The sequence below is a fragment of the Heptranchias perlo genome, unplaced genomic scaffold (genome assembly GCF_035084215.1).
Source record: "Heptranchias perlo isolate sHepPer1 unplaced genomic scaffold, sHepPer1.hap1 HAP1_SCAFFOLD_66, whole genome shotgun sequence".
Classification (NCBI taxonomy): Eukaryota; Metazoa; Chordata; class Chondrichthyes; order Hexanchiformes; family Hexanchidae; genus Heptranchias; species Heptranchias perlo.
The window spans coordinates 3,384,771-3,409,195 of NW_027139688.1; the positions used below are offsets into that span (position 1 = coordinate 3,384,771).

Consider the following 24,425-nt stretch of genomic DNA (forward strand, 5'->3'; position numbering starts at 1 on the left):
TACCCATCTTACCCATGCATCTGATAGAATCATAGAATGGTTTGGGATTCGGCGATGGTAATGCCCTTGAATATCAAGGGGAGGTGGTTAGACTCTCTCTTGTTGGAGATGGTCATTGTCTGCCACTTGTCTGGCGCGAATGGTACTTGCCATTTATCATCCCAAACCTGGTTGTTGTCCAGGTCTTGCTGCATGCGGGCACGGACTGCCTCATTATCTGAGGGGTTTCGAATGGAACTGAACACTGTGAAATCAACAGCGAACATACCCATTTCTGTCCTTATGATGGAGGAAAGGCCATTGAAGAAGCAGCTGAAGATGGTTGGGCCGAGGACACTGCCCTGACGAAGTCCTGCAGCAATCTGTTGGGGGTGAGATGATCGGCCTCCAACGACCACTGCCAACTTCCTTTTTGCTAGGTATGACACCAGCCACTGCAGAGTTTTCCCCCTGATTCACATTGACGTAAATTTTACTCGGGCTCCTTGGTGAAATACTCGGTGAAATGCTGCCTTGATGTCAAGGGCAGTCACTCTCACCTCACCTCTGGAATTCAGCTCTTTTGTCCATGTTTGGACCAAGGCTGTAATGAGGTCTGGAGCCGAGTGGTCATGGCGGAACCCAAACTGAGCATCGGTGAGCAGGTTGTTGGTGAGTAAGTGCCGCTTGATAGCACTGTCGATGACGCCTTCCATCACTTTGCTGATGATTGAGAGTCGACTGCTGGGACGATAATTGGCCGGATTTGATTTGTCTTGCTTTACGTGGACAGGACATACCTGGGCAATTTTCCACATTGTCGAGTAGATGCCAGTGTTGTAGCTGTACTTGAACAGTTTGGCGAGAGGTGCGGCTAGTTCTGGAGCACAAGCCTTCAGCACTACAGCCGGGATGTTGTCGGGGCCCAGAGCCTTTGCTGCATCCAGTGCACTCAGGCGCTTTTAGATCTGAGGTGCAGTTAATTGAATTTGCTGAAGATTGGCTTCTGTGATGGTTGGGACATCGGGAGGAGGCCCAGATGGATCATCCACTCGGCACTTCTGGCTGAAGATGGTTGCAAACGCTTCAGCCTTATCTGTTGCGCTCACGTGCTGGACTCTGCCATCGTTGAGAATTGGGATGTTTACAGAACCTCCTCCTCCCGTTAGTTGTTTAATTGTCCACCACCATTCACGACTGGATGTTGCAGGACTGCAGAGCTTTTATCTGATCCGTTGGTTGTGGAATCGCTTAGCTCTGTCCATAGCATGTTGCTTCCTCTGTTTAGCACCCATGTAGTCCCGAGTTGTAGCTTCACCAGGTTGGCACCTCAATTTAATTACGGCTGTTGCTGCTCCGGGCATGCTCTTCTGCACTCGTCATTGAACCAGGGTTGATCCCCTGGCTTGTTGGTCACCGTAGAGTGAGGAATATGCCGGGCCATGAGGTTACAGATTGTGCTGGAATACAATTCTGCTGCTGCTGATGGCCCACAGCGCCTCGTGTGTGCCCATTTTTAGCTGCGAGAACTGTTCTGCATCTATCCCTTTTCGCACGGTGATAGTGCCACACAACACGTTGGATGGTGTGTGTTCTCTGTGCTAAGATGGAACCTCGTCTCCACGAGGACTGTGCGGTGGTCACTCCTCCCAATACTGTCATGGACAGATGCATCTGAGACAGGTAGATTGGTTAGGATGAGTTCAAGTCGGTTTTTCCCTCGTGCTGGTTCGCTCACCACCTCCCGTAGGCCCAGTCTGGCAGCTATGTCCTTCAGGGCTCGGCCACCTTGGTCAGTAGTGGTGCTACCAAGCAACTTTTAGTGATGGGCATTGAAGTCCCCCACCCAGAATACATTCTGTGCCCTTGCTTCCCGCAGTGCTTCCTCCAAGTGGTGCTCAATCATGGTGGAGGACTGATTCATCAGCTGAGGGAGGCGGTAGGTGGTAATCAGCAGGAGGTTTCCTTGCCCATGTTTGACCTGATGCCATGAGATTTCATGGGTTCCGGACTCAATGTTGAGGACTCCCAGGGCCATTCCCTCCTGACTGTATATCACAGTACCGCCACCTCTGCTCTGTCTGTCCTGCCCGTGCGACATGACATACCAGGGATGGTGATGGAAGATTCTGGGACGTTGGCTGAAATGTGTGATTCTGTGAGTATGGCTATGCCAGGCTGTTGCTTGACTAGTCTGAGGGACAGCTCTCCAAATTTTAGCTCAATTTCCCAGATGTTAGTGAGGGGGACTTTGCAGGGTCGACTGGGCCAGGTTTGCCGTCGTCATGTACCGGTGCCTCGTGGTCCGATGCCAGGTGGTCCGTCCGGTTTTATTCTTATTATGACTTTTCGTAGCGAGATTTTACAACTGATTGGCTTGTTCGGCCATTTCAGAGGGCAATTAAGAATCAATCGCATTGCTGTTGGCTTGGAGTCACATCTCGGCCAGACCGGGTAAGGACGGCAGGTTTCCTTCCCTAAAGGGCATTCGTGAACCAGATGGGTTTTTACGACAATCCGGGAGTTTCATGGCCACCATTACTGATACTAGCATTTGAATTCCAGATTTTATTTTAATTAATTGAATTTTAATTAATTGAATTTAAATTCCCCAGCTGGCGTGGCAGAGATTTGAACTCGTGACTCCGGATTATTAGTCCAGGCTTCAGGATTACTGTTCCAGTAACACAACCACTATGCTACCGTCTGTTGGCCTTCATTCCAAGAGGATTTGAGTACAGGATCAGGGATGTCTGAGTGCAGTTATACAGGGCCTTGTTGAGATCACATCTGGAGTATTGTGTGCAGTTTTCGTCTCCTTATCTGAGGAAGGATGTCCTTGCCATGGATGGAGTGCAACGACAGTTTACCAGATTGTTTCCTGGGATGGCAGGACTGTCGTATGAGGAGAGATTGCGTCGACTCGGCCGATATTCACTCGAGTTTGGAAGAATGAGAGGTAATCTCATCGAAACATATACAATTCGAACAGGACTAGACAGACTGTATGCAGGGAGGATGTTCCCGATGACTGGGAAGTTCAGAACCAGGGGTCACTGCCTCAGGATAGGGGGTATGCCATTTAGAACTGATAAGAGGAAAAATTTCTTCACTCAGAGAGTGGTGAACCTGTGGATTTTTCTACCACAGAAGGCAGTGGAGGCCAAGTCATTAGATGTATTCAAGAAGGAGCTAGATATATTTCTTAATGCTCAAGGGATCAAGTGATATGGGGAAAAAGCGGTCACAGGATACTGATTGAGACGATCAGCCATCGTCATTTTGAATGGCGGAGCAGTCCCGAAGGGCCGAATGGCCGATTCTTTGTCCTATTTTCTCTGTTTCTCGGGAACTATCCCCAACTTCGCACTTACTGATTTGACAGCTGTTTTTATTTCTCACCCAATTTAAATATTCTGGTAAAACACTATTTATTCATTTATTTATTTATTTTTAAATCAGTTACTTCGTTCATCGTTTCCTTCACATTAGACCGAATTGGAGTTTCTGCGACCAGCAGTTTAAAACGAGGTATTGCATCGAGAGCAGTGCGGCCCGGGTATAAAAACGTTCTCTGGTCCGATTTTTTTAAAAGGGCATCCCCATTTTGTTTGTATACGAACCTCAGCAAATCATTAACAAAGTGAATTGGGGCGAGATCGGTCAGTTTTATACTATTGAGGCTGGCAGCTGTCGTCAGTTTTGCAACTACGAGACTGACAAACACCAATTATTACCGAGGCGACCGCACAAACCCAGGATATATCGCCACTGAAGCATTTGAGTTCCGGTCCAAACACATGTTTACCATTGGCAGCTACCAAGAGAAAATTCGGAGAAGAGCTGAAGAAGCTGCTGAAATCACCCTGGACACTGATTCTAAGGTTGGTTAAAAATGAACGAAATGCGAACTAGAGCTCCCTTTGGGACATTAGATTTCACTTTCAGCCCCTATTCCAGTTTAGACTGAGGTTCCCTCTCCTTACCGCTACATAAAGATGGTTCTTGTAAAAACTCACAGGTCGGCGACGATATTTCATGCCCTTTGTGGCATTTAACGCCAACATTGACCGTGGGTTTCGACAGTTTCGAAAGTTCATTGGCCGAGTGACTCCTGACAAATAAGGACATTCCCCCTTAAGTAAGAAACGTGTCAGTGATGAAGTGAACTTTAATATTGGAATAGAATATTTGATCAACGAGTTTAATATCACTGTGCGAGGGCGGGAATTCAATTATACCGTGTAATTGACAGGAAAATCCACCCGTTTTAGGGAAAGATTCGATCGTGTAGGACTCCTGGTCAATTTACTTTTTCCTCGGAGATTTGATGAACACGATGATTATTCTCCAGGGTTTCACCATCTTTGAGTGTTAACTGTCGTTGCGTCGTTTTACCTGCTTTTTCTGATATCTCGTTAATGAGAAATAGCTGCAGGCTGCTCAGCAACTTTAAATCAAGCTGTTCTTTGTTGTCACAGAATGCATCACGGGGAATCTGACTGCTCGTAATCTGAATCAGCGACCGGTAAAACTGGTAAGAATTTATAATAACCTTAATATTCGGGATATTGCTGGCCAGGACCTGCAATCAACACTCTCAGATATTGAGATTGAATAATCCGCTCTGTGTTTTTGTGTACAGACAGTAACATGCAATAACCTCTGCCCTTTTCCCAACTGTTATTTTTACGGGGCATCCGCAGTGCGAGGCTGTGTATCGGAGCTCCGTCTGGTACCACTGGAGACCTGGGTTTGAGAACGTTGCTCGGTGCAAAGGCATCAGGTGAAAACTTGAGATAATTTAATAAAACTTTGTCACCTGCCAGTTGCTGTACCTCGGATCAAATTCGTTCCCAATTTATCCTGCAGTGTATGGTTACAGATTGGAAGATGTTGAGGGGAGGCTGCTCCCGGGACGGGTCAAATCCGCTGTTCACACTGCAGCATGTGTAATATCATCAGATATCTTTGAATGTGTCCACTTTACTCTTCACAACACCGTGTTACACCTAGAATACAGACAGCGTTAAGTCCGCTCGATCTGGACACGCTTTCTGTGATTGATGAGCACCACAGATATTGATTGTTCTGTTGGTTTAAATTTATTCTACATTTATTGGCTTGCAATGAGTTTTATTTTGAACAGCAGGATTGTATTTTTATCGCAGTGCCTTGCATCTATCGGATGTATGTAGGAGTCCAACCAGTAGCTTTAACGGGAAATTGAAAGGTAAGGGCCCGTGAAGAGTAGAGATCCAAGTGTAAATGGATAACCCCTCTGCTGAAAGGTGGCTCATCGAATCATCACTCCAGAGGCTAAAAGCTGCGCCCCAGGGATGGAAGGAGGTTGAATCTATGACGCCGTTGGTAAAGACAAGGTCCTGTAAGCTCTGAATGTAATTATTCACACGTGGTCTTGAGCTTTATAGTAAACGGGTTATTCAAAGTTATTAACTTTAACTATCTTAGGAAGTACTCTTAAACTAATCACACCAATTTATAACCACAGACTCTGGTCGATGTTGTAGTCAATGCTCATCATCCTTTGGTGTTGATTTACTGCGATACATGGAAATGCTTTTTCAACCGTTGCTACTTAACCTTGTTATGTAACTCTGCCCGTAGTTATTTGCTACTCAATTGCTACATAACTCTGATGACATGTGTTTATGTCTATTAATCGTCCATGTGCCCAAATTTTACTGTAAGTTGTGATTTGTGACAGTGAAATAGTGTTTAGTGTATGACTTTGACCTGGCTTCTTCCTTGATGGTTTGGGAAGAAAGAGTTTGAGGATAACCTAATCGAGGGTTAGTAAATTACATTTATTTTGATCCAAACTGGGTTAAACGCAAGACAGTTCGATAACCGAATCAGGCAACATTCACCCTGTGATATTGTTCCCTTGCTCATTAGTATAGTGGACAAGTGCAATAGCTACAATGGTGTGTGTATTTATATCTCTTTATATATAGAGAGAGATAGATATATGGATAGATATAGATATGATTTTGTGTAGTTAAATCCTTTGGTGCTGAATGTTTAAATAGAGCAGGACGGATATCAGGGCAGTAAGCTCTTAAAACCATGAACTTGCAGGAGAGGCAGCCTTAGAATTCGACCTTCTGACCGGATTGTATGAAAAAGCTAAAAGATGAAAGACCAAACAATCTTGACTTAGTTAGGGATGGGACTCTTATCCGATGCTGGGACGTCGGAAAACAATGAAACCTCACAGGCTGGTCCAGGACACCTGGCCTGGAATTTGGAGGAGTCAAAGAAGGTCTGGGGGACCATGGATTCCCAGCTTTGACGCAAAGGCAGGATCAGATAAGATGAGGCAAAACAGTCTTAAGCCCCCGTGTAAGGTGATGTTTGGTTAAGGCCAGAGGTGGGACACAATTTGTTTGTGCAGACCCCTGAAAGGTGGAAGATAGTGGGCAAGCAAATAACTCGAGGCACCATTGGACACCTTGACTTTTATGATAGACTACAATAGGACAAGGGCCCATGGAAATAGCTAACATTGTGTCCACCCCCAAAAAGGGATATAAAAAGAGCACCCTGCCTTGATATCAGATTGTAGAGACTTAGTAGGAGTAACGTAACTTTGACAAACGATCCGGATGAATAGAAGAGGCTCCAGGCGGAGCAGGACTGAAGAAGAGGTATCCAAGAGGTCACCCCAGGCGGGGCAGAAGACGTGTGAATCGACGAAGATACCCCAGGCAGGTTTGGAAAGCGCGCTTTCTTCAAGACTCCTGGGCAGACACGACTCGACGCATTGAGGAATTGGTGACATCGCTTGCTCTGAGTTCTAAACCACTGCGTGTGTTGGTCCTTTCATGAATTTAAATAAAGCACCTTTTTACTAAATTGGAGTCATGTCAATTACCGACAACTGGACATAAAATCTTAGACCTTCCACATTGTCCCATCAAACACTCCCAGGGCAGGTACATGGTTAGATGCAGAGTAAAGCTCCCTCTACACTGTCCCATAAAACACTCCCAGGGCAGGTACACTACGGGTTAGATACAGAGTAAAGCTCCCTCGTCACTGTCCCATCAAACACTCCCAGGGCAGGTACAGGGTTAGATAGAGAGTAAAGCTCCCTCTGCACTTCCACATCCAGCACTCCCAGCTCAGCTACAGCACGTGTCAAATATATTTCAGAGCTCTCTCGACATTCTCCTTACAATGCCTCTCCACATTATAGCTTCCGAATTAAGCACAGTAAGTTTAAATGCAGACTGAAACCAATAACCATTTCGTGCATGAATCCCAATATCTGACCAGCACCCCTTAATATAAAAGTCTAATCTCTCCGTACCCACTGGACACTGAGCGGATCGATACTTCACCAAAAGCGTTTGCGATGAGTGCCTTTGAAACAGAACACAAAGTTAAATTATTTCGCTATTCACCCACGACGTGTTGGGAGCCAAGGTCGGTTAAGGATTTTTTTGCTCTAATCATAAACTGACCTTTGACGGCGAGTCTTGTTTGGAGAGACCAAGGGGCCGATTTTCTTGTTATTGTAAACCAGGCAGTCTGTGCGCTGCGCACACAGAGGAAAATCGGGCGGTGAGAACCACACATTCATTTCAGAGTCCGCCCGATTTTTATCCTGCAGATCATCCAATCCACCCAGTCTTATTAGAAAAAAACCAGCCCGGTTATCACTCCTCCCAGAGCACATCTAAGTAGAAGTTATCGGTGTTTTTATATAAGTTTGTTACAAAGGCACTGATTAAAGTGAACATTTACCTCGCCTACATTGATAAACGTACATCTGCTGAAATAAAGCTGCTGACTAAATCGCTATTCATGTGGTTTCAATAGGAATACGAGCTACACATGTGACCTTGCAATGTAAAATGTCCCTGTTCCCAAAAGCTGGATAACGCAATATCCTCTGCCAGTAAACAGGCTCGTCCCTCATTCCCTTGTCTTCATCGTTATCATTAGGTACAGTACAATCGAACTCCATTGTTAAAGTTCATTGCAAGACCATGGTTTGCTCACTTCATAGATCCCCATTCCATAGACACTATTTACATATAACCCATAAGAATTCAAACTAATCTCACCTCCCTGCTCGCTCCCAAAAGTCCTAGTTCTTTCTCTGCTTCAAATGTTTACCAACTCTTTTCTTAAAATATACAATGGTATTTGCCTCAGATATTTCTTGTGAAACAGCATTCACTGCTTGACATGTTCACAGAGGAGGTCACTTCATAGCAGATACAGCGATGGAGAAGAAGGACTGGACACGGCAGACCTGCTATAAAGGTGGGGGAGGAGCAGCAAAAACGTGCAGGCGCCCGGGGACATTTTCTTAGCAAATCCGTTTTATAAAAGACTACTTGTTCCAAGAATGATGAATCGGACAGGGCAGCCACGAAATACCCTGGCAGGGGGATTACACAAGCTGGGCGAGAGCTATGAGCAAGATATCAGAAGGGGTGGGCGATTTAATAACGAGAAGATTGGACAGACTGATTCAAAACCATGAAAGGCAACCCTTGAATAGTGTGTTTTCTCCCAGGTGTCACTGTGATGGGCAAAATGGACCAAATGCAGAAGGTCTTAGAAAGGAACGGTGTTCATGTCAGAAGTGACATAGGGAGGAATAGTATTCACCTCCTGTAAAATGGGGTCCATAAATTATATCAACACATTGGACCTTAAAGGGAGGAAGTTTCGTAAACCAGCTTTAATTCTGTGATCCATATCTGCATCTTGAAGATGGCAGAACGTTTTTGTGGAGATACCTGTCAGATCCGGGGAAGGAAGCATTTTTGGCAAAGCAGATCAGTTTCAGTTTCTGGACGAGTATCAGAAACTTACCCAGGTAACACTGTGTGAAGATAACACCGAGACTGGAAGGAGCTAAAACTCACGTTAGGCAAAAATGTGAAGTGCAGAAACCGAGGGATCTGGAGTAAGAGAGATAGAAAAGAGCATTCATTGCTTCACATGTCCATAAGCACTTACCGTCATGCGTGCAAAATCGCCAATAATCTGAATATAAGGGATATAGTAACGATTGTGAAAGTGACAATAATAAATTTACTGCAGTACAAAGGGATCTTGGGGTCCTAGTGCCAGAAAATCAAAAAGTTAGTATGCAGGAGCAGCAGGTGATCAAGAAGGCCAACGGAATGTTGGCTTTTATTGCTAGGGGGATAAAATATAATAACAGGGAGGTATTGCTGCAGTTATATAAGGTATTGGTGAGACCGCACCTGGAATACTGCATACAGTTTTGGTGTTCATAATTAAGAGATACTTGCTCTCGAGGCAGTGCAAAAAAGGTTCACTCGGTTAATCCCGGGGATGAGGGGGCGGACGTATGAGGAGAGGTTGAGTAGATTGGGACTCTACTCATTGGAGTTCAGAAGAATGAAAGGCGATCTTATTGAAACATATAAGATTGTGAAGGGGTTTGATCGGGTGGATGCAGTAATGATGTTCCCAAGGATGGGTGAAACTAGAATTGGGGGCATAATCTTAGAATAAGGGGCTGCTCTTTCAAAACTGAGATGAGGAGAAACTTCTTCACTCAGAGGGTAGTTGGTCTGTGGAATTTGCTGCCCCAGGAAGCTGTGGAAGCTACATCATTAAATAAATTTAAAACAGAAATCGACAGTTTCCTAGAAGTAAAGGGAATTAGGGTTTACGGGAAGCGGGCAGGAAATTGAACATGAATTTAGATTTGAGGTTAGGATCAGATCAGCCATGATGTTAATGAATGGCGGAGCAGGCTCGAGGGGCCGATTGGCCTACTCCTGCTCCTATTTCTTATGTTCTTATGTTCTTATGTAAAATTTACAACAATTTTGATACATTTTGATTAATTCAGTTAAATATTAAGAACACGGAAATGGCACATTGGTGTTCAACTTTCAAACATTCATGTTTATTCGATATTATAAATTTGTTCCGTGTTAATTTTATTCGACTGTTTCAGCTGTACAATTTTGGATATCACTGAGAATTAATTGACATTTTCAGTCAGTTATTAATTGCTGTGCTGATATGTCCTCTGTTGTTTCTGATCAGTCCATACATGTGACTTACAGTTAATAATCAAACATTGAGATTCGGCCTAAGGAACAAACTCTTTGAAATTCAGAGCAAGAGGAGAGGTGGGACCGATTAAGAACCAAATTGGAGACCTACTCATGAAGGCAGAGAGCATGGCTGAGGTACTAAATGAGTTCTTTGCACCTGTCTTTACCAAGGAAGAAGATACTGCCAAATTCACAGTAAAAGAGGAGGTAGTTGAGGTACTGGATAGGCTAAAAATTGATAAAGTGGACGTACGAGAAAGGCTAGCTGTACTTAAAGTAGATAAATCACCCGGTCCGAATGGGATGCATCTTAGATTGCTGAGGGAATTAAGGGTAGAAATTGTGGAGGTACTGGCCATAATCTTCCAAACAAACATACATAAGGGGGTGGTGCCGGAGGACTGGAGAATTACAAATGTTACGCACTTGTTCAAAAAAGGGTGTAACGATAAACCGAGCAACTACAGGGCAGTCAGTTTCACCTCGGTGGTTGGGAAACTTTTAGAAACAATACTCCGCAACAAAATTAACAGTGACTTGGACAAGTGGGGATTAATTAAGGAAAATCAGCACGGATTTGGTAAAGTCAAATCGTGTTGAACTAAGTTGATTGAGATTTTTGACGAGGTAACAGAGAGGGCAACACGGTTGATGCGGTGCATATGGACTTCGAAAAGGTGTTTGATAAAGTGCCTCATAATAGGCTAGTCAGCAAAGTTGAAGCCCACGGAATAAAATGGACAGTGGCAGCATGGATACAGAATTGGCCAAGTGACAGGAAACAGAGTGTAATGGTGAACTGTTATTTTTCATATTTGAGGAAGGTACAGAGTAGTGTTTCCCAGGGGTCAGAACTAGGACCACTGCTTTTCTTGATATGTATTAAGGATTTGGACTTGGGTGTACAGGGCACAATTACTAAATTTGCAGATGAAACAAAACTTGGAGATGCAGAGAACAGTGAGGCGGATAATAGCAGACTTCAAGAGGATATAGACATGCTGGTGGAATGGGTGGACACGTGGCAGATGAAATTTAACGCAGAGAAGTGTGAACTGATGCATTTTGGTATGAAGAATGAGGAGGGGCAATATAAACTAAAGGGCACAACTCTAAAGGCGTACAGGAACAATGGGACCAGGGGTATATGTGCACAAATCTTTGAAGGTTGCAGGGCAAGTTGAGAAAACGGTTAAGAAAGCATTCGGAATGATGGGTTTTATCAATAGAGGCATCGAGTACAAAGGCAAGGAGGTTATGTTGAACCTTTATAAAACACTGGTTCAGCCCCAACTGTCTATTGTGTCCAATTCTGGGCACCGCACTTTTGGAAGGATGTCAAGATCTCAGAGACTTTAGTTACGTGGATAGACTGGAGAAGAAGGAGTTGTTCTCCTTCGAGCAGAGAAGTTTGAGAGGAGATTTCATAGAGGTGTTCAAAATCATGAAGGGTTCAGACAGAGTCGCTGGAGAAAAACTGTTCCCATTGGCGGAAGGGTCAAGATCCAGATGATACAGGTTTAAGGTGATTGGGAAAAGAACCAAAGGCGGCATGAGGAAAAACTTTTTTACACAGCGAATTGTTATGATCTGGAATGCACTGTCCGCGGGGGTGGTGGTGGCAGATTCAATCGTGGCTTTCGAAATATAATTGGATAAAGACTTAAAAAAAAATAATTGCAGGGCGGAGGAGTGGGACAAGCAGGTTTGCTCTTGCAGAGAGCCGGCACGGACTCAAAGGGCCGAATGGCCTCCTTCTGTGCTGTGACCATTGTAGAATTATTCGTTGCGGGCTGAAGCGACAGTTATTCATCAACAAACCATTTTACCCTTTGTTACGAAAGTTTAGTGCAAGTTACAGCGAGGTGCAGGAATTTACTAACATTTTACACCGAGATGGAAACCAGCGCTGCCAGAATCCACAATCCCCCTAATGCTGAAATACGAGCCCCCCCCCGCACCCCACTCCGCACCAACACTAGCTTCCCATCTTCGCCCATTTCCACCTTAACATTGGTTCCCTGCAACCCGTCCCCCGTGAGTTCAATCTTCGTGCCATGTTCCATTTGAGATATCCTTCCGACTCGAAACACCTCGTAAGGTAGAATCAGAATCTCATTTTCATGAGGTTCACTCGAGCAGTTATAGATTGGGGTACCGTAATCTGTGGTTATCTCAAATATCGTGTTAATGTTTTTGCTCTTGTCAATGAAGCCAAGAGCAACCTGTTCATCAAGAGAAGAAGAAGCAAAGTATCCAAATCGGACCGTTGCTCCCTTTATAGACTTAACCAGCTTGCTAATCCCTCTGTAAGTGTGATATGTTGTATTGCCGGAAACGACTCTTAGTTTTTGGAGGGCAGTGGATAGAAGATAATGAAAACTTTTGAAGTTGAAACTCTTATCGTAGATTGAGTCGGTAGCTCCGTACCGCCTAACGGCTTCATTGAACATGCTGTGGAACCCGTTTCCCTTCGGGTCCTGCAGAGTATAGGCATAAACCGCTAACATGTGCTCTCTTTTCAGTCCACTCGGTACTTTGCATTTCATGTGTTTTTCTGCAATCTTCCAAACTTCATCAAACTTTTGACTTCTATTTCTCTCTGCCTGGATGTAGTTAATGGCGATTTCATCCGATTCCGGACTCTGGGTGAATATGTAAGCTGCAGAGTTTGGTGCCATGTCCAGATGGATGACATTTTTCTCGTTCTTTCCGCTGACGCTGACAGCACGATTGTCCTGGCCTGTAAAACAAAGCAGGAATGTGACCAATCTACATCAACACTTTATAGAGACATTTAGAATATGACCCAAACTGCGGGACACCGTCCAAGTTACAAAGAGAAAGGAAGAACGTGAGATAAATGGGAACCAAACAACAAGGTTTGGTCGTATAAACCTTAAGATATTTGCGAGAAGAAAAGATGATGTTGGTCAGGGGGAAATTTCTGGATTTTCTGCCTGGGCGGAGAGCAGACAGTGAATTTTAGCAGTGAGAATAAGGCGCTGGTTATGGAACCTTCCCGATTTTCCTTCCATTAAATTAAAGGGAAGGTCAATCAGCTGGGCTCTTTTCCCTGCCTGGATTCGCCCGCCAGATTATCGGTCCGTTTTCCGTTCTCGAGGAATTTTGAAGAATGCGAGGTGATCTTATTGAAACATATAAGATCCTGAGGGGACTAGATGTGGTGGATGCTGAGTGGATGTTTTCCCTGGTGGGAGAGACTAGAACTAGGGGTCTCCCAATGAAGAAGGAGATGAGGAGAAACCATTTCTATCAGAGGATCGTGAGTCTGTGGAACTCCCTTCACCAGAGAGCGGTGGAGGCAGGGTCATTGAATATTTTTAAGGCTAAGTTAGACAGATTCCTGATTTACAAGGGAGTCAAAGGTTACAGTCGGTAGACGGAAAAGTAGGGTTGAGGTCACAATCAGATCATCCAAGATCTTATCAAATGGCAGAGCAGGCTCGAGGGGCCGAATAGCCCTCTCTTAATTCGTATGTTCGTATGTTAAAGCCCTGACGGTGAAGGCAGACATCTATACCCAGATGTTCCACAGATGTGAGTTCCACGAAAAGGTTGTCCAGTTACATCAGTGCGGTGCGTTTTCCTTCCAATAAAATGAGGATTGTTGGTATCCATCCCTCAAGGTTTGAAAAACAAGGATATTTGATGAAAAGAAAATCAACAGAATAAAGAGCATTGGATACAAACATCGAGATTTTTAATCTGCTTTAACGAAGGATGTAGATACTTACAATTAGAACACAGGACAATAAGCAGAGTAAGAACGAAAGAGTGCATTGTTTCTGCCTTCCGTTCCCCGTACGTCCAGGTGAACTCACTCCTGTCCCTCTGATCAGTGTCTCTTCAGGATCTGGCCTTTTATTCTGAAGAAGTGCAGCAGAATTTGTAAAGTTAACATGTGGCCCAGTAACACTGAAACTGAAACGAGTTGTCCTTGGTTCGATATGAGTGGGATCGAATTTACTTATTAATATGCCTATTCGGTAAATAATTTCGCGAATACTGCGTCCGACCTTCAGATTGCTAGATTTATAGCTGATGCATTAAAGTCCGTCAACAAACTGTGACTTCTATATCTAATAAAACAATAGAATTCACTTAGAATTGGCCTTGTGCACATCTTAGGCCGTTTAATCCGAGACCCCACGCCGCCAGCAGGGTCTCGCAGGAAGCGATTGCTTTCTTGGAAAATTATGAAAGAACATTCGATCACATTCGGTGTGTTCAAATCATTGGGCAGAAAACAGGAACATCTCACCCGCGATTTTCTGTCAAGCCGCCTTTTGGGCGAGAAGCACCGTTGGTAACGCGATTGGTTAAGAGATATTAAGATAGGGTGGGGGCAAGGCCATGTCGGATTTGAAGAGCGGCGTGAGGATTGTAAGTCCAACGCATGCAGGACTTATATTACCACAGGAAGTGATAGCTGCCTGAAAATGTAAATTAATCATCATTAATATCCACAAGTGTACAGGTGAAACAATGGAATAAAATTAACAATGAACAAATTCATAATATCATCTCTTGCACAAAGCCGACTCAGTCATTTCATTATCTATGGCAGAACTTTAACACTTCCAATCATGGAATCATAGAAAGGGTACGGGATGGAGGGAGGCCATTTGGCCCATCGAGTCCACGCCGGCTCGATGAAAGAGCAACCCAGCAGGTCCCACTCCCTTGCCCTAAGCAGGTAGACCTGCACTTTTTTTTTCTTTCAAGTTTTTATCCAGTTCCCTTTTGAAGGCCATGATTGAATCAGCCTCCACCACCCCCTCGGGCAGTGCATTCCAGATCCTAACCACTCGCTGTGGAAAAAAGTTTTCTTCATGTCATCTTTGGTTCTTTTGCCAATCACCTTAAATCAATGTCCTCTGGTTCTTGACCCTTCCGCCAATTGGAACAGTTTCTCTCTGTCTATTATGTATGGACCCTTCATGATTTTGAATAACTCTATCAAATCTCCACGCAAGCGTCCCTGTTCCAAGGAGAACAACCCCAGCTTCTCCAGTCTATCCCTGCAACTAATGTCCCTCATCTCTGGAATCATTCTGGTGAATCTGTTCTGCACCCTCTCTAAGGCCTTCACATCTTCCCTAAAGTGACACAATACTCCAGTTGTGGCCAAGCCAATGTTTTATAAAGGTTCATCGTGGCTTCCATACTTCTGTATTCTATGCCTCTAATTATGAAGCCCAGGATCCCGTATGCTTTTTTAAACGCGTTCTCAATCTGTCCTGCCACCTTCAATGTTTTGTGAACATATACCACCAGATCTCTCTTTTCCTATACACCTTTTAGAATTCTGCACTCTCATTTATATTGCCTTTCCTCGTTCATCCTGCCGAAATGTATCAATTCGTATTATTCTGCGTTAAATTTCATCTGCCACGTGTCCGCCCATGCCACCAGCCTGTCTATATCTTCTTGAAGTCTGTCACAATCCTCCTCATTGTTCACTACCCTTCCAAGTTTTGTGACATCTGCAAATGTTGAATTTCAAGTCATTGATGTATATCAAGAAAAACAGTGGTCCTCGTAGTGACCACTGGGGGACACCACTGTACATCTCCCTTCAGTCCGAAAATCTATCATTCACCTCTACTCACTGTTTCCTGTCCCTTAGCCAATTATGTATCCATGTTGTTACTACCCCTTTTATTCCATGGGCCGCGATCTTGATGATAAGCCTACAGTGCGGCAATTTATCAAACGCCGTTTGAAAGTCCACATACACCACGTCAACTGCATTGCCCTCATCGATCCTCTCTTTTACCTCATCAAATAACTCTATCAGGTAGGGGGATTTTCCATTTCAGCGCTCCAGGCGCTGGCCCATAGCACATGTCAGGAAATTGCGCTTTCTGGGTCCACGATTTTCCACTCACAAATTTCAATGAGAAAACAATCACATGCGGCCAGTGGACGATAGCGCCCCTGCCGGTGCAGACCCGTTGCTGCAGCGCCCATGATGTGAATTCATCCTTTTTCAAGGTTCATCGTGGCTTCCATGCACATGGATGTGTATAGCACAGAAGGAAACCATCATGCCACCGTGTCTGTACCGGCTGTTTGCGAGGAAAATCTAAACTAATCCCATTCTCCCGCGTTCTCCCATTGCCCTGCATTCGAGAGAAACTATTTCATGCATCGGCTTTTCACCTGACGCATTGCTATTTGAATGTTCCGTCCCCTTGTTCTGTTTTGCTCGAACGGAATGAAGATTCGTTTCTTGCCCGTTAAACACAAAGAAAGGAATTGATCGGGTAAAACAGAGAAAGAATTTTCACTCTGGCCAAATCAGTACAAGCAGGCAGAATATTAAATTAGCCCACCAATTTAACACAAGAATTATAACTAAAGTTAATCCTGTAGTTCATTGCAGCTCACTCCCTTCATCTCACGTATCACGTGTCTCAATTAACACTGGAACCCTTCCAGAGCCTTTTTTTTTCTTCCTCGGTCAGGTATCCAAAGCTGAACACACTGAGTTTTAAATGGAGAACTTAACTATTGTAGCGCTATTTCCGTTTACTGTATTCTACAACTCCCAATGTCTCATCCGGGCTTTCACTGTTTTATTCAGAGTTGAGAATCATAGAACCTCACAACTCAAAAGGAGGCCATTCCGTCCATCGTGCCTGTGCTGTCTCTTGGTTAGGGCTATCCAATTAGTCCCACTCTAGTGGTCTCCCCCAAAACCCTGTAATAATTGCTTTTCATGAATCTGCTTCCAGCACCGTTTCAAGTCGTGCATTCCAGATCATAATAAGTCGATGCGTAAAAAAAATTCCTTAAATAGCCACGGGATATTTTACCAATTATCTTAAATATGTGTCCTCTGGTTACCGACCCTCCTTCCAGTGGAAACAGCTTCTCCTTATTTACTCTATCAAAACCTTTTATGGTTTTGAAAACCTCGATTAAATCTCCCCTTGACCTTCTCTGCTGTAAAGGTGGAAATACATGCATCTATAACTTGAATCTAATTTTTCATCAATTCTGTTATGACCATCTCGCATAATTTTCTATTCACTCTGTATTCCCATCTGTAGCTCTTAAATGCAAAGGGTACTTTCTCACATTGTGTTAAACTGCTTCTCCAATCCCACCTCGGTCTGCCTGAGCTGCCGAGGTTGGATGAACACTCTGGGGTGCGTGTTCCCCCTCCCTCCCGCTGGAACCCTCTTAAAATGAATAGGATGGTGTCGAACAGGAGCGGGCTGAGCTGGGAGTCCCCGGTGTTCAGACCGCTCTCCGTCACTTTCCGAGCGCACACTTAGAGAATAGTAATTGCCGCGAGGAACATGATGCTCACAGAGACCCGTGGAACATAATCTCACCGGGAGAATTCGGCTTTAAATAGGAAGAGTAAGGAGACACAGGACACAGGATTAGAAGGTACATTAACCTTACCTTGATCCGGCGGGATTTTCCGTCTCAGTTCCCGTGTCGAGTCGACACTTTCTGACTTTGGAAGTTCAGTGTAGCCAATTCCTGTTTTTTTTAGAGGAAATCAGTTTGATTATTTGATCTGATCCTACTTGTCTGAGATTGATACCCGAGTTTCATCCTCTGGGGAAAGAGACTTTCTGCTCTGAGGTTGTTTTTCCATCTGATCCTTGTTGTATGTGATTCATACCCTAGTTTTACCGTCCAGGGAAAGACGCTTTCTGCTCTGAGCCTATTTTTCATCTGAAGAACTTTTATTTTTCGAAAAAGGAGATGCGTTTTCTGGTTAAAAAAACGAACAGAAACGGTGTGAAAGGTCCTCAACGCGTTCAACGGTGAACAATGTTAGTTGGAACCTTTACCTTTCCATTATCACTTCCTGGTCAGTAAGTTCAGTGAAATAGACACATCATTAGTCACGAAATTTCAACCTTAAAATTTCATTTCTTAATGCCCCACCTGAGAGCGCTTTCATTACCTGAGATGCAAAGTATCGAATGGGAGGATGGACGGGGATAAACTCGGCGGGTCAACATCGCCAGAGGTCACGTTCCTGGTCCCCCGGGCCTTCACAAATTAAAGCGTCCCCTACAGAGGAAGTGACTGAACACACTGCGTATTATGGTGAATATGCATAGAGAGGGAGAATGGTCCAATGGCTGTCTGAGCTGCCTAGGATTGGATAACACTCTGATTCATCTCCGTTTATCCCTCTTATAAATGAGAAGAATGGTGCTGAACAGGAGCGGGTTGAGCCGACTCCCCCGGTGTTAAACAGACCGCCATCGGTCACTGTCTGAACGGACACTTAGAGAATGATTATAGTCGCGAGGGAAATGATCGCAAGAGCGGACCGTGGAGCCTAATTTTACCGGGAGAAATCGGCATTAAATAGGAAGACTAAAGACAGACACCGTACACAGGCTCGGAAACGACACTAACCTTCCCTTGATCCTGCAGATTCTCCGTTTACTCGTGGAGGCTGCAAGTTCCGCCTTTATAAACTCATTCCCACCAATCAAGCGATTGTTCCTTTTTTTATCAGCAAATCACAGTTTGGTAATTGGAGCTGATTCTTATTATGTAAGAATTGTTACATATCTCCGCCCTCAGACTGGAAGTTGGTGTTTAACGGATAACTTAAAAATGGAGGTTTAAACGTGGGCTAAAAGAGGTCTAAAAAGGCTAGAAACTGGTTTCAAATGGGTTTAAAAAGGGATTTTAAGGGGGGTCAAATGACCGTTAAAAGGGAAGTTTCAAGGAGGTTTGAAAATGAGGTTTTCAAAGGAAGTTAAAATGGGTGTAAAAGAGGTTTAGAAAGCGGATTTTAACAAGCGTGTTAAATGGGTATAAAATGAGGGATTACGTAGGGGTTTAAAGGGAGGTTCTAAAATATTTAAAGAGGGATTTTAAATGGGGATTGAAAAAGGGATTTAACATATCTATAAAAAGGTGCTTGAAGGGGTTAAATGCAGATACAATTGTTTTAAATGAGGGTTTCAAAACGGTTTAAAACGGGTAGAAAAAGATGGGTAAAAGGGGGCTTGAAGTCGGAGATTTAAAATAATTAAAGTGAGATTAAAAGGGATGTAAACGGAGTTGAAAATGTGTGTTAAATTGGGTTTTAAGAGATAAAATGGGTACAAAAAGACGTTGAAAATTTTGAAAAAGATTTGTAAAAGAATTTTAAAAGAGTTTCGTAAAATTGACGTTTAAAATGCGGGGAGGGAGCGAGGATCGGGAAGAGCCGATGGGCTCAATGCGTCTCACCGGAAGTAACATCAATGCGCAGAGATTGCCGCCAACGTCGCCAGCGCTGGCCCAGCTGCCCCTCCCTCTCCGCTGCCTGCCCAGGGTCACGTGGCGCACTCTCCCAGATCGATTGGTCCTATTCCCCGCCGCGTTGCATTGTGGGCTGAAGGCTCTGTCATGGTTGGACCGGAATTTATTGTCATTCCCGTCACAGATCAACAACATTTCCCTGAATAATTTGGGAAAGGTGGATCACCTTCCATTGGGATTAGGAATAAAGTGAAGCAAAATGTCCCTGAATAACAGAGAGACCTGGCGGTTTAGAGGCACAAATCTTGACAGGTGGCAGGACAGATTGATCGGGCTCAGAAACAAGCAGACGGGATCCTGGGACTTGGAAGAATGAGGAGATGTAACACAAACATAATATAAATGATACAATTTTCTCGTGGGGTGCAGGAACAGAGAGACCTGGGGGATCACAGACACACATTTTGAAGATGGAAGGGCAGGTTGTGGAAGCGGTTAAAAAAGCAGACCCTATCCTGGGATATATAAATAGAGAAAAGAGAATGAAAGCAAATAATTTAAGCTGAACCTTCATAAATCACTGGTTATGCCTCAGCAGGAGCAATGTGTCTACTTCTGGGCACCAAACTTTAGGAAGGACATCAAAGACTTGGAGAAGGGGCGCAGGATATTTACGATAATGGTACCAGTGAGGAGGGATTTCCTTTATGTGGAGACACGAGAAAAGCTAGGATTGTTCTGAGTAGAGCAGAGAAGGTTAAGGAGAGATTTAATACAGCTGTTCAAAATTATGAATAATAGAATAATAGATTCATAGATTCATAAAATCATCGAGTCATTGAGTAATATGACAATACAGCATGAATGAGGCAAGTCAGCCCATCGTGCCTGTTCCGGATTTTTGGAAGAACTTTCCAATTAGTCCCACTCACCCGCTTGATTGACACCCCATCGACCACCCTGAACATTCACTCCCTCCACCATTGGCGCACCTAACAGAACTGTGGGAGAACCATCACCATACGGACTGCAGCGGTGAAAGAAGGCGTCTCACCACCACCTCCTCAAGGGCAATTACGGATGGGCCACAAATGCTGGCCTTGCCAGCGACGCCCATGTCCCATGAACGAATTAAAAAAAAACCCAGCCCTTTCCCCATTGTCCCGCAAATCTTTCCTTTTCAAGAATAAGTCACATTCCCTACTGAAAGTTATTATTGAATCTGCTACCACCACTCTTTTCAGGCAGTGAATTCCAGATCATAAGAATAAATGGTTCTATTTTAATAGAGGTGCAGAATCAAAGAGAGCTGGGGATTCACGTTCACAAATATTAGATGGTGATACGACACGTTCATGAAGCTGTTAAATAAACGCATTGAATTATGCTTGGCTTTATAGAAAAAGATGCAGAGAATACAACAGCGCGGAGGTTATGCTATATCCTTATAAAACACTGGTAAGGCCTCAGCGAGCTTATTGTGTCCAATTCTGGGCACCACATGTTAGGGAGGTCTTGGAGAGAGTGCGGTTGGAGATTGAGCAGAATGGTAAGAGGGAGGGAGGATTTCAATTATTTGGACAGACTATAAAAACAGGTATTGATCTCCTTCGAGCAGGGAAGGTTTAGGGGAGTTTTATTAAAGGTGTTCAAAATGATGAGGGATTTTGAAAGAGTATGTCGGGAGAAAATGTTTCAACCGACATGAGGATCGGTGACGAGCAGACACAGATTGAAGATAATTGATTAAAAAAAAGCCAGGGGGAGATGAGGAGATTTTTTTTTTACGCAGCGAGTTGTTATGATCTGGAACACATCGCCTGAAAGGGTGGAGGAAGCAGATTCCATAATAATTTTCAAAAGGCAATTGGAGATATACTTGAAAAGGAGAAATGTTGCAGGGCTATGGGGGAAAGGGCAGGTGAGTGTGACTAATTGTCTAGCTCTGTCAGAGCAGTGTACAGATACGATGGGCCGAATGGCCTCCCTCTGTGTTGTATGTTGTTATGATTTAAATCAATGGGGGAGGGTGTAGTGTAAATCAAATAATTTACATCGTTTGAACTTTTAATCGAAAACTTAACTCGTATCAAAACCACGTGAATCAGTTACTGGGAAGAGTGAAATAAACTCGAGGTCTCGTGTTTTTGGAAAACCAAATATAAGTGAAGTGAAAAATATTTCCAAACACTTTTTTTTGTGTTTGTCGGCTGTACTTTGTCAGCAAACTCTCATAACGGAAACGACAACAGCTGCATCGCAAGCCTCTGCTGACTGCAGTTTGCAACATGGAGACTGTAAAGTCAAGTAGATCTGTTCCCTTTCTACTGTCACAGACACGATTCTGGGTGGAAAGCAGACGGCGAGCAAAATTAAAGGTGAAACTTAACGAGGGCAATCAAACCCAGTGTCATTTGAATCAAAATATTGTGAGTTTGACTGAATGTTCTTGTAAAAAACAACTAAAGGAGAAACTGAGTGGTTCTCAATATTAATGCGCCGCAGCTGCACAAAGTCAAACTAAAATGGTCAAACTTGTAGAGACAGAAGCAAACAGTTTCCGCACGTGGGCAGCACACTTCCTCTAACATTGGATCGATATCAGTAAGATCTTTGTGCACTTCGCACGTTGGCAGCAATTGCTGTGTTTTATTCAAAGTCTGGTATGGATACGCGTCTTCTGGCAATTTAACTTGTTAAATACCAGTTTGAATAGGATTTTGGAATTTGTCGATGGTTAATGATTAGATTTCACCATCTTTCCTCTTCTCCACCATAGAAAAAACACAAACATACTCACTCAGTCAGTTACAGACATACAGACACATCATCTCTCTCTCTGTCTCTCTCTCACATACACGCACACTCTCAGAGACACTCTGATATACAGAGGCATCCTCTCTCTCTCTCGCACACGTATATACACACATTCAGATTCAGTCACTGATAAACGCACACATTCACCTATTATCTCTCTAACCTGAAGGAAGCAGATCCCTAGTCATTTTCAAAAGGCAATTGGATATATACTTGAAACGGAGAAATGGAGGAAAGGGCAGGTGAGTGTGACCAATTGGATAGCTCTTTCAAAGAGCAGGGTAAAGGCACGATGGGCCGAATGGCCTCCTTCTGTGCTGTATGTTGTCATGATTCAAATCTGGGGAGGGTGAGTATTTTAAATCGAAGCACTTACATCATTTGAGCTTTTAATAAAAAAATTAACTTGCATCAAAACCGCTCCTTTCTAATTGAGAGTTACTGACTGATCGACACACGCATTCTGTCTCTGCGTCCCTGTCTCTCTCACAAAGACACTCAGAGCCACTTACTGCTACGTACACGCATCTCCAATCTGCCGTTCTCTCTCACATACACACACCCAGTCACTCACGGATACATACACGCATCCTTTGCCTCTCCCTCCTTGTCTCTGTGTCTCACTCTCACACACACAAACACGCACACTCACTTAGAGTCACTCACTGATAAACACACGCATTGTCCGTCTCGGTGTGCCTCTCTCTCGGACACAGTTAGTCAATGGCACATATACGCAAACTCTGTCTCTCACTCACATGGTACACTGCCATCCTATGGGGTCAGTGACCTCGAGTGTCCGCCACAACCTCTTGTACCAGATACGGTAAGCTGCTGAACTGTGGTGAAATGGTGCCATCCCCGCCCTCTTGTGCCAGGCAAGGTACACTGCATTCCTGTGGTGACATGGTGACCTCCACACCCCCTTTTGCCAGGCACGCTACATTGCCGTTCTGTCGTGGCACAGTGCCGTCCCCGCCCCCTTGTAGCAGACACAGTACACTAACCTCTTGTGGTGACACAGTGCCCTTCCTTACCCTTGTGCGACACATGGTACAATGCCATCCTGTGTTAACACGGTGTCCTGCACGCTTCCTTGTGCCAGACATGGTACACTGCTCTTCTGTGGGGACACGGTGCCCACCATGTCCCCTTGTAGCAGACACGGTACAGTGCCATCCTATGGTGACACGGTGCCCTCCCCGCCCCCTTGTGCCCGGCACGGTACAATGCCCTCCTGTTGTGGCCCAGTGTCCTCCACTCCCCTTGTACCAGATACAGTACACTAACCGCTTGTGGTGCCACAGTGCAATTCCCGCCCCCTTATGCGAGACATGGTACAATGCTATCCTGTGGTAACACGGTGCCCTGCACGCTTCCGAATGCCAGACATGGTGCACTGCCCTCCCATGGTAAGACGGTGCCATCAACGACCCCTTGTCGCAGACACGGTACTGTGCCATCCTGTGGTGACACGGTACACTCCACGCTACCTTATGCAGACACGGTACAGTGCCATCCTGTGGTGACACCGTGCAATATGCTAATGACCAAAAACGAATATAATAAGGAATAATTAGTCTCCACCTTTTCAAAATTTATTTTTTTTATTTTGTGGCAGCCATTAATACCTATCGTACTATTAAAACTTCGTTTAGACCTGGTATTTATGAGTGCACCTGTTTTGTCCTGATATTAATTAATTTCCAGCTGGGCAGATGAGCAAGTTGGTACTTTTTCAATGATTTCACTGATTACAGCTGACGTTATACCTTGAATTAGAAGCTGTCTTTGCGCAGGCCAACCAGTAGGAACAAGTTACGGATTTTAGCGATTCATTGCTCATGTGCGAACGACGAAACTTGCTCCTCCATTTCACCACGAACAACGGTGATCGCTGCTGACCTCACCGTGATTGAGCAAACAATTTCTACCCCATTATCGTGGAGATGTTCTGTTTCAATCTCGCAGATTAGAAAAATGGCCACCTCAATCACTGGCCTTTCTATCCACCGAAATTAATGGATTACAAGTGAGATCATTATATACTCACGTCACAGATATGTGCTCCATAAAAATATACATATATATATATATATATATTTTGATTATGGATATATGTATGTACATGTAGAAACAAATTGATTCTACACGCACCCGTCCAAAAGACCCTCACCAATCTCTTTCCCCTTAGTCCCTCAGCATCGGTGCCTGATGTCGTCAACTGATCTCTAATTATCGCACAACAACCGCTGGACCACGTTTCTACACCGCTATTCGGCTGCA

General features: G+C 44.3%; 1 protein-coding gene across 1 annotated transcript; it reads right to left on the reverse strand.

The window, feature by feature from the left end:
- Positions 1 to 9,892: 9,892 nt before the first annotated feature.
- LOC137318192 (ecto-ADP-ribosyltransferase 5-like) lies at positions 9,893 to 18,521 on the reverse strand. Its single transcript, XM_067981148.1, has 4 exons — positions 18,483 to 18,521; positions 17,505 to 17,585; positions 13,820 to 13,951; positions 9,893 to 12,804 (listed from the first exon to the last, which is right to left on the reverse strand). The coding sequence occupies exons 3-4, from the start codon at positions 13,863 to 13,865 to the stop codon at positions 11,948 to 11,950; spliced, it is 903 nt and encodes a 300-aa protein (XP_067837249.1). The 5' UTR covers positions 13,866 to 13,951; positions 17,505 to 17,585; positions 18,483 to 18,521; the 3' UTR covers positions 9,893 to 11,947.
- Between the last annotated feature and the right edge of the window lie 5,904 nt (positions 18,522 to 24,425).

Bases quoted from the DNA above. Each gene is read 5' to 3' on its own strand.
- LOC137318192 (XM_067981148.1), bottom strand. From the start codon at position 13,865: ATGCACTCTTTCGTTCTTACTCTGCTTATTGTCCTGTGTTCTAATT. The intron at 12,805-13,819 runs GTAAGTATCTAC...TTTGTTTTACAG, and splicing joins TATTGTCCTGTGTTCTAATT to GCCAGGACAATCGTGCTGTC.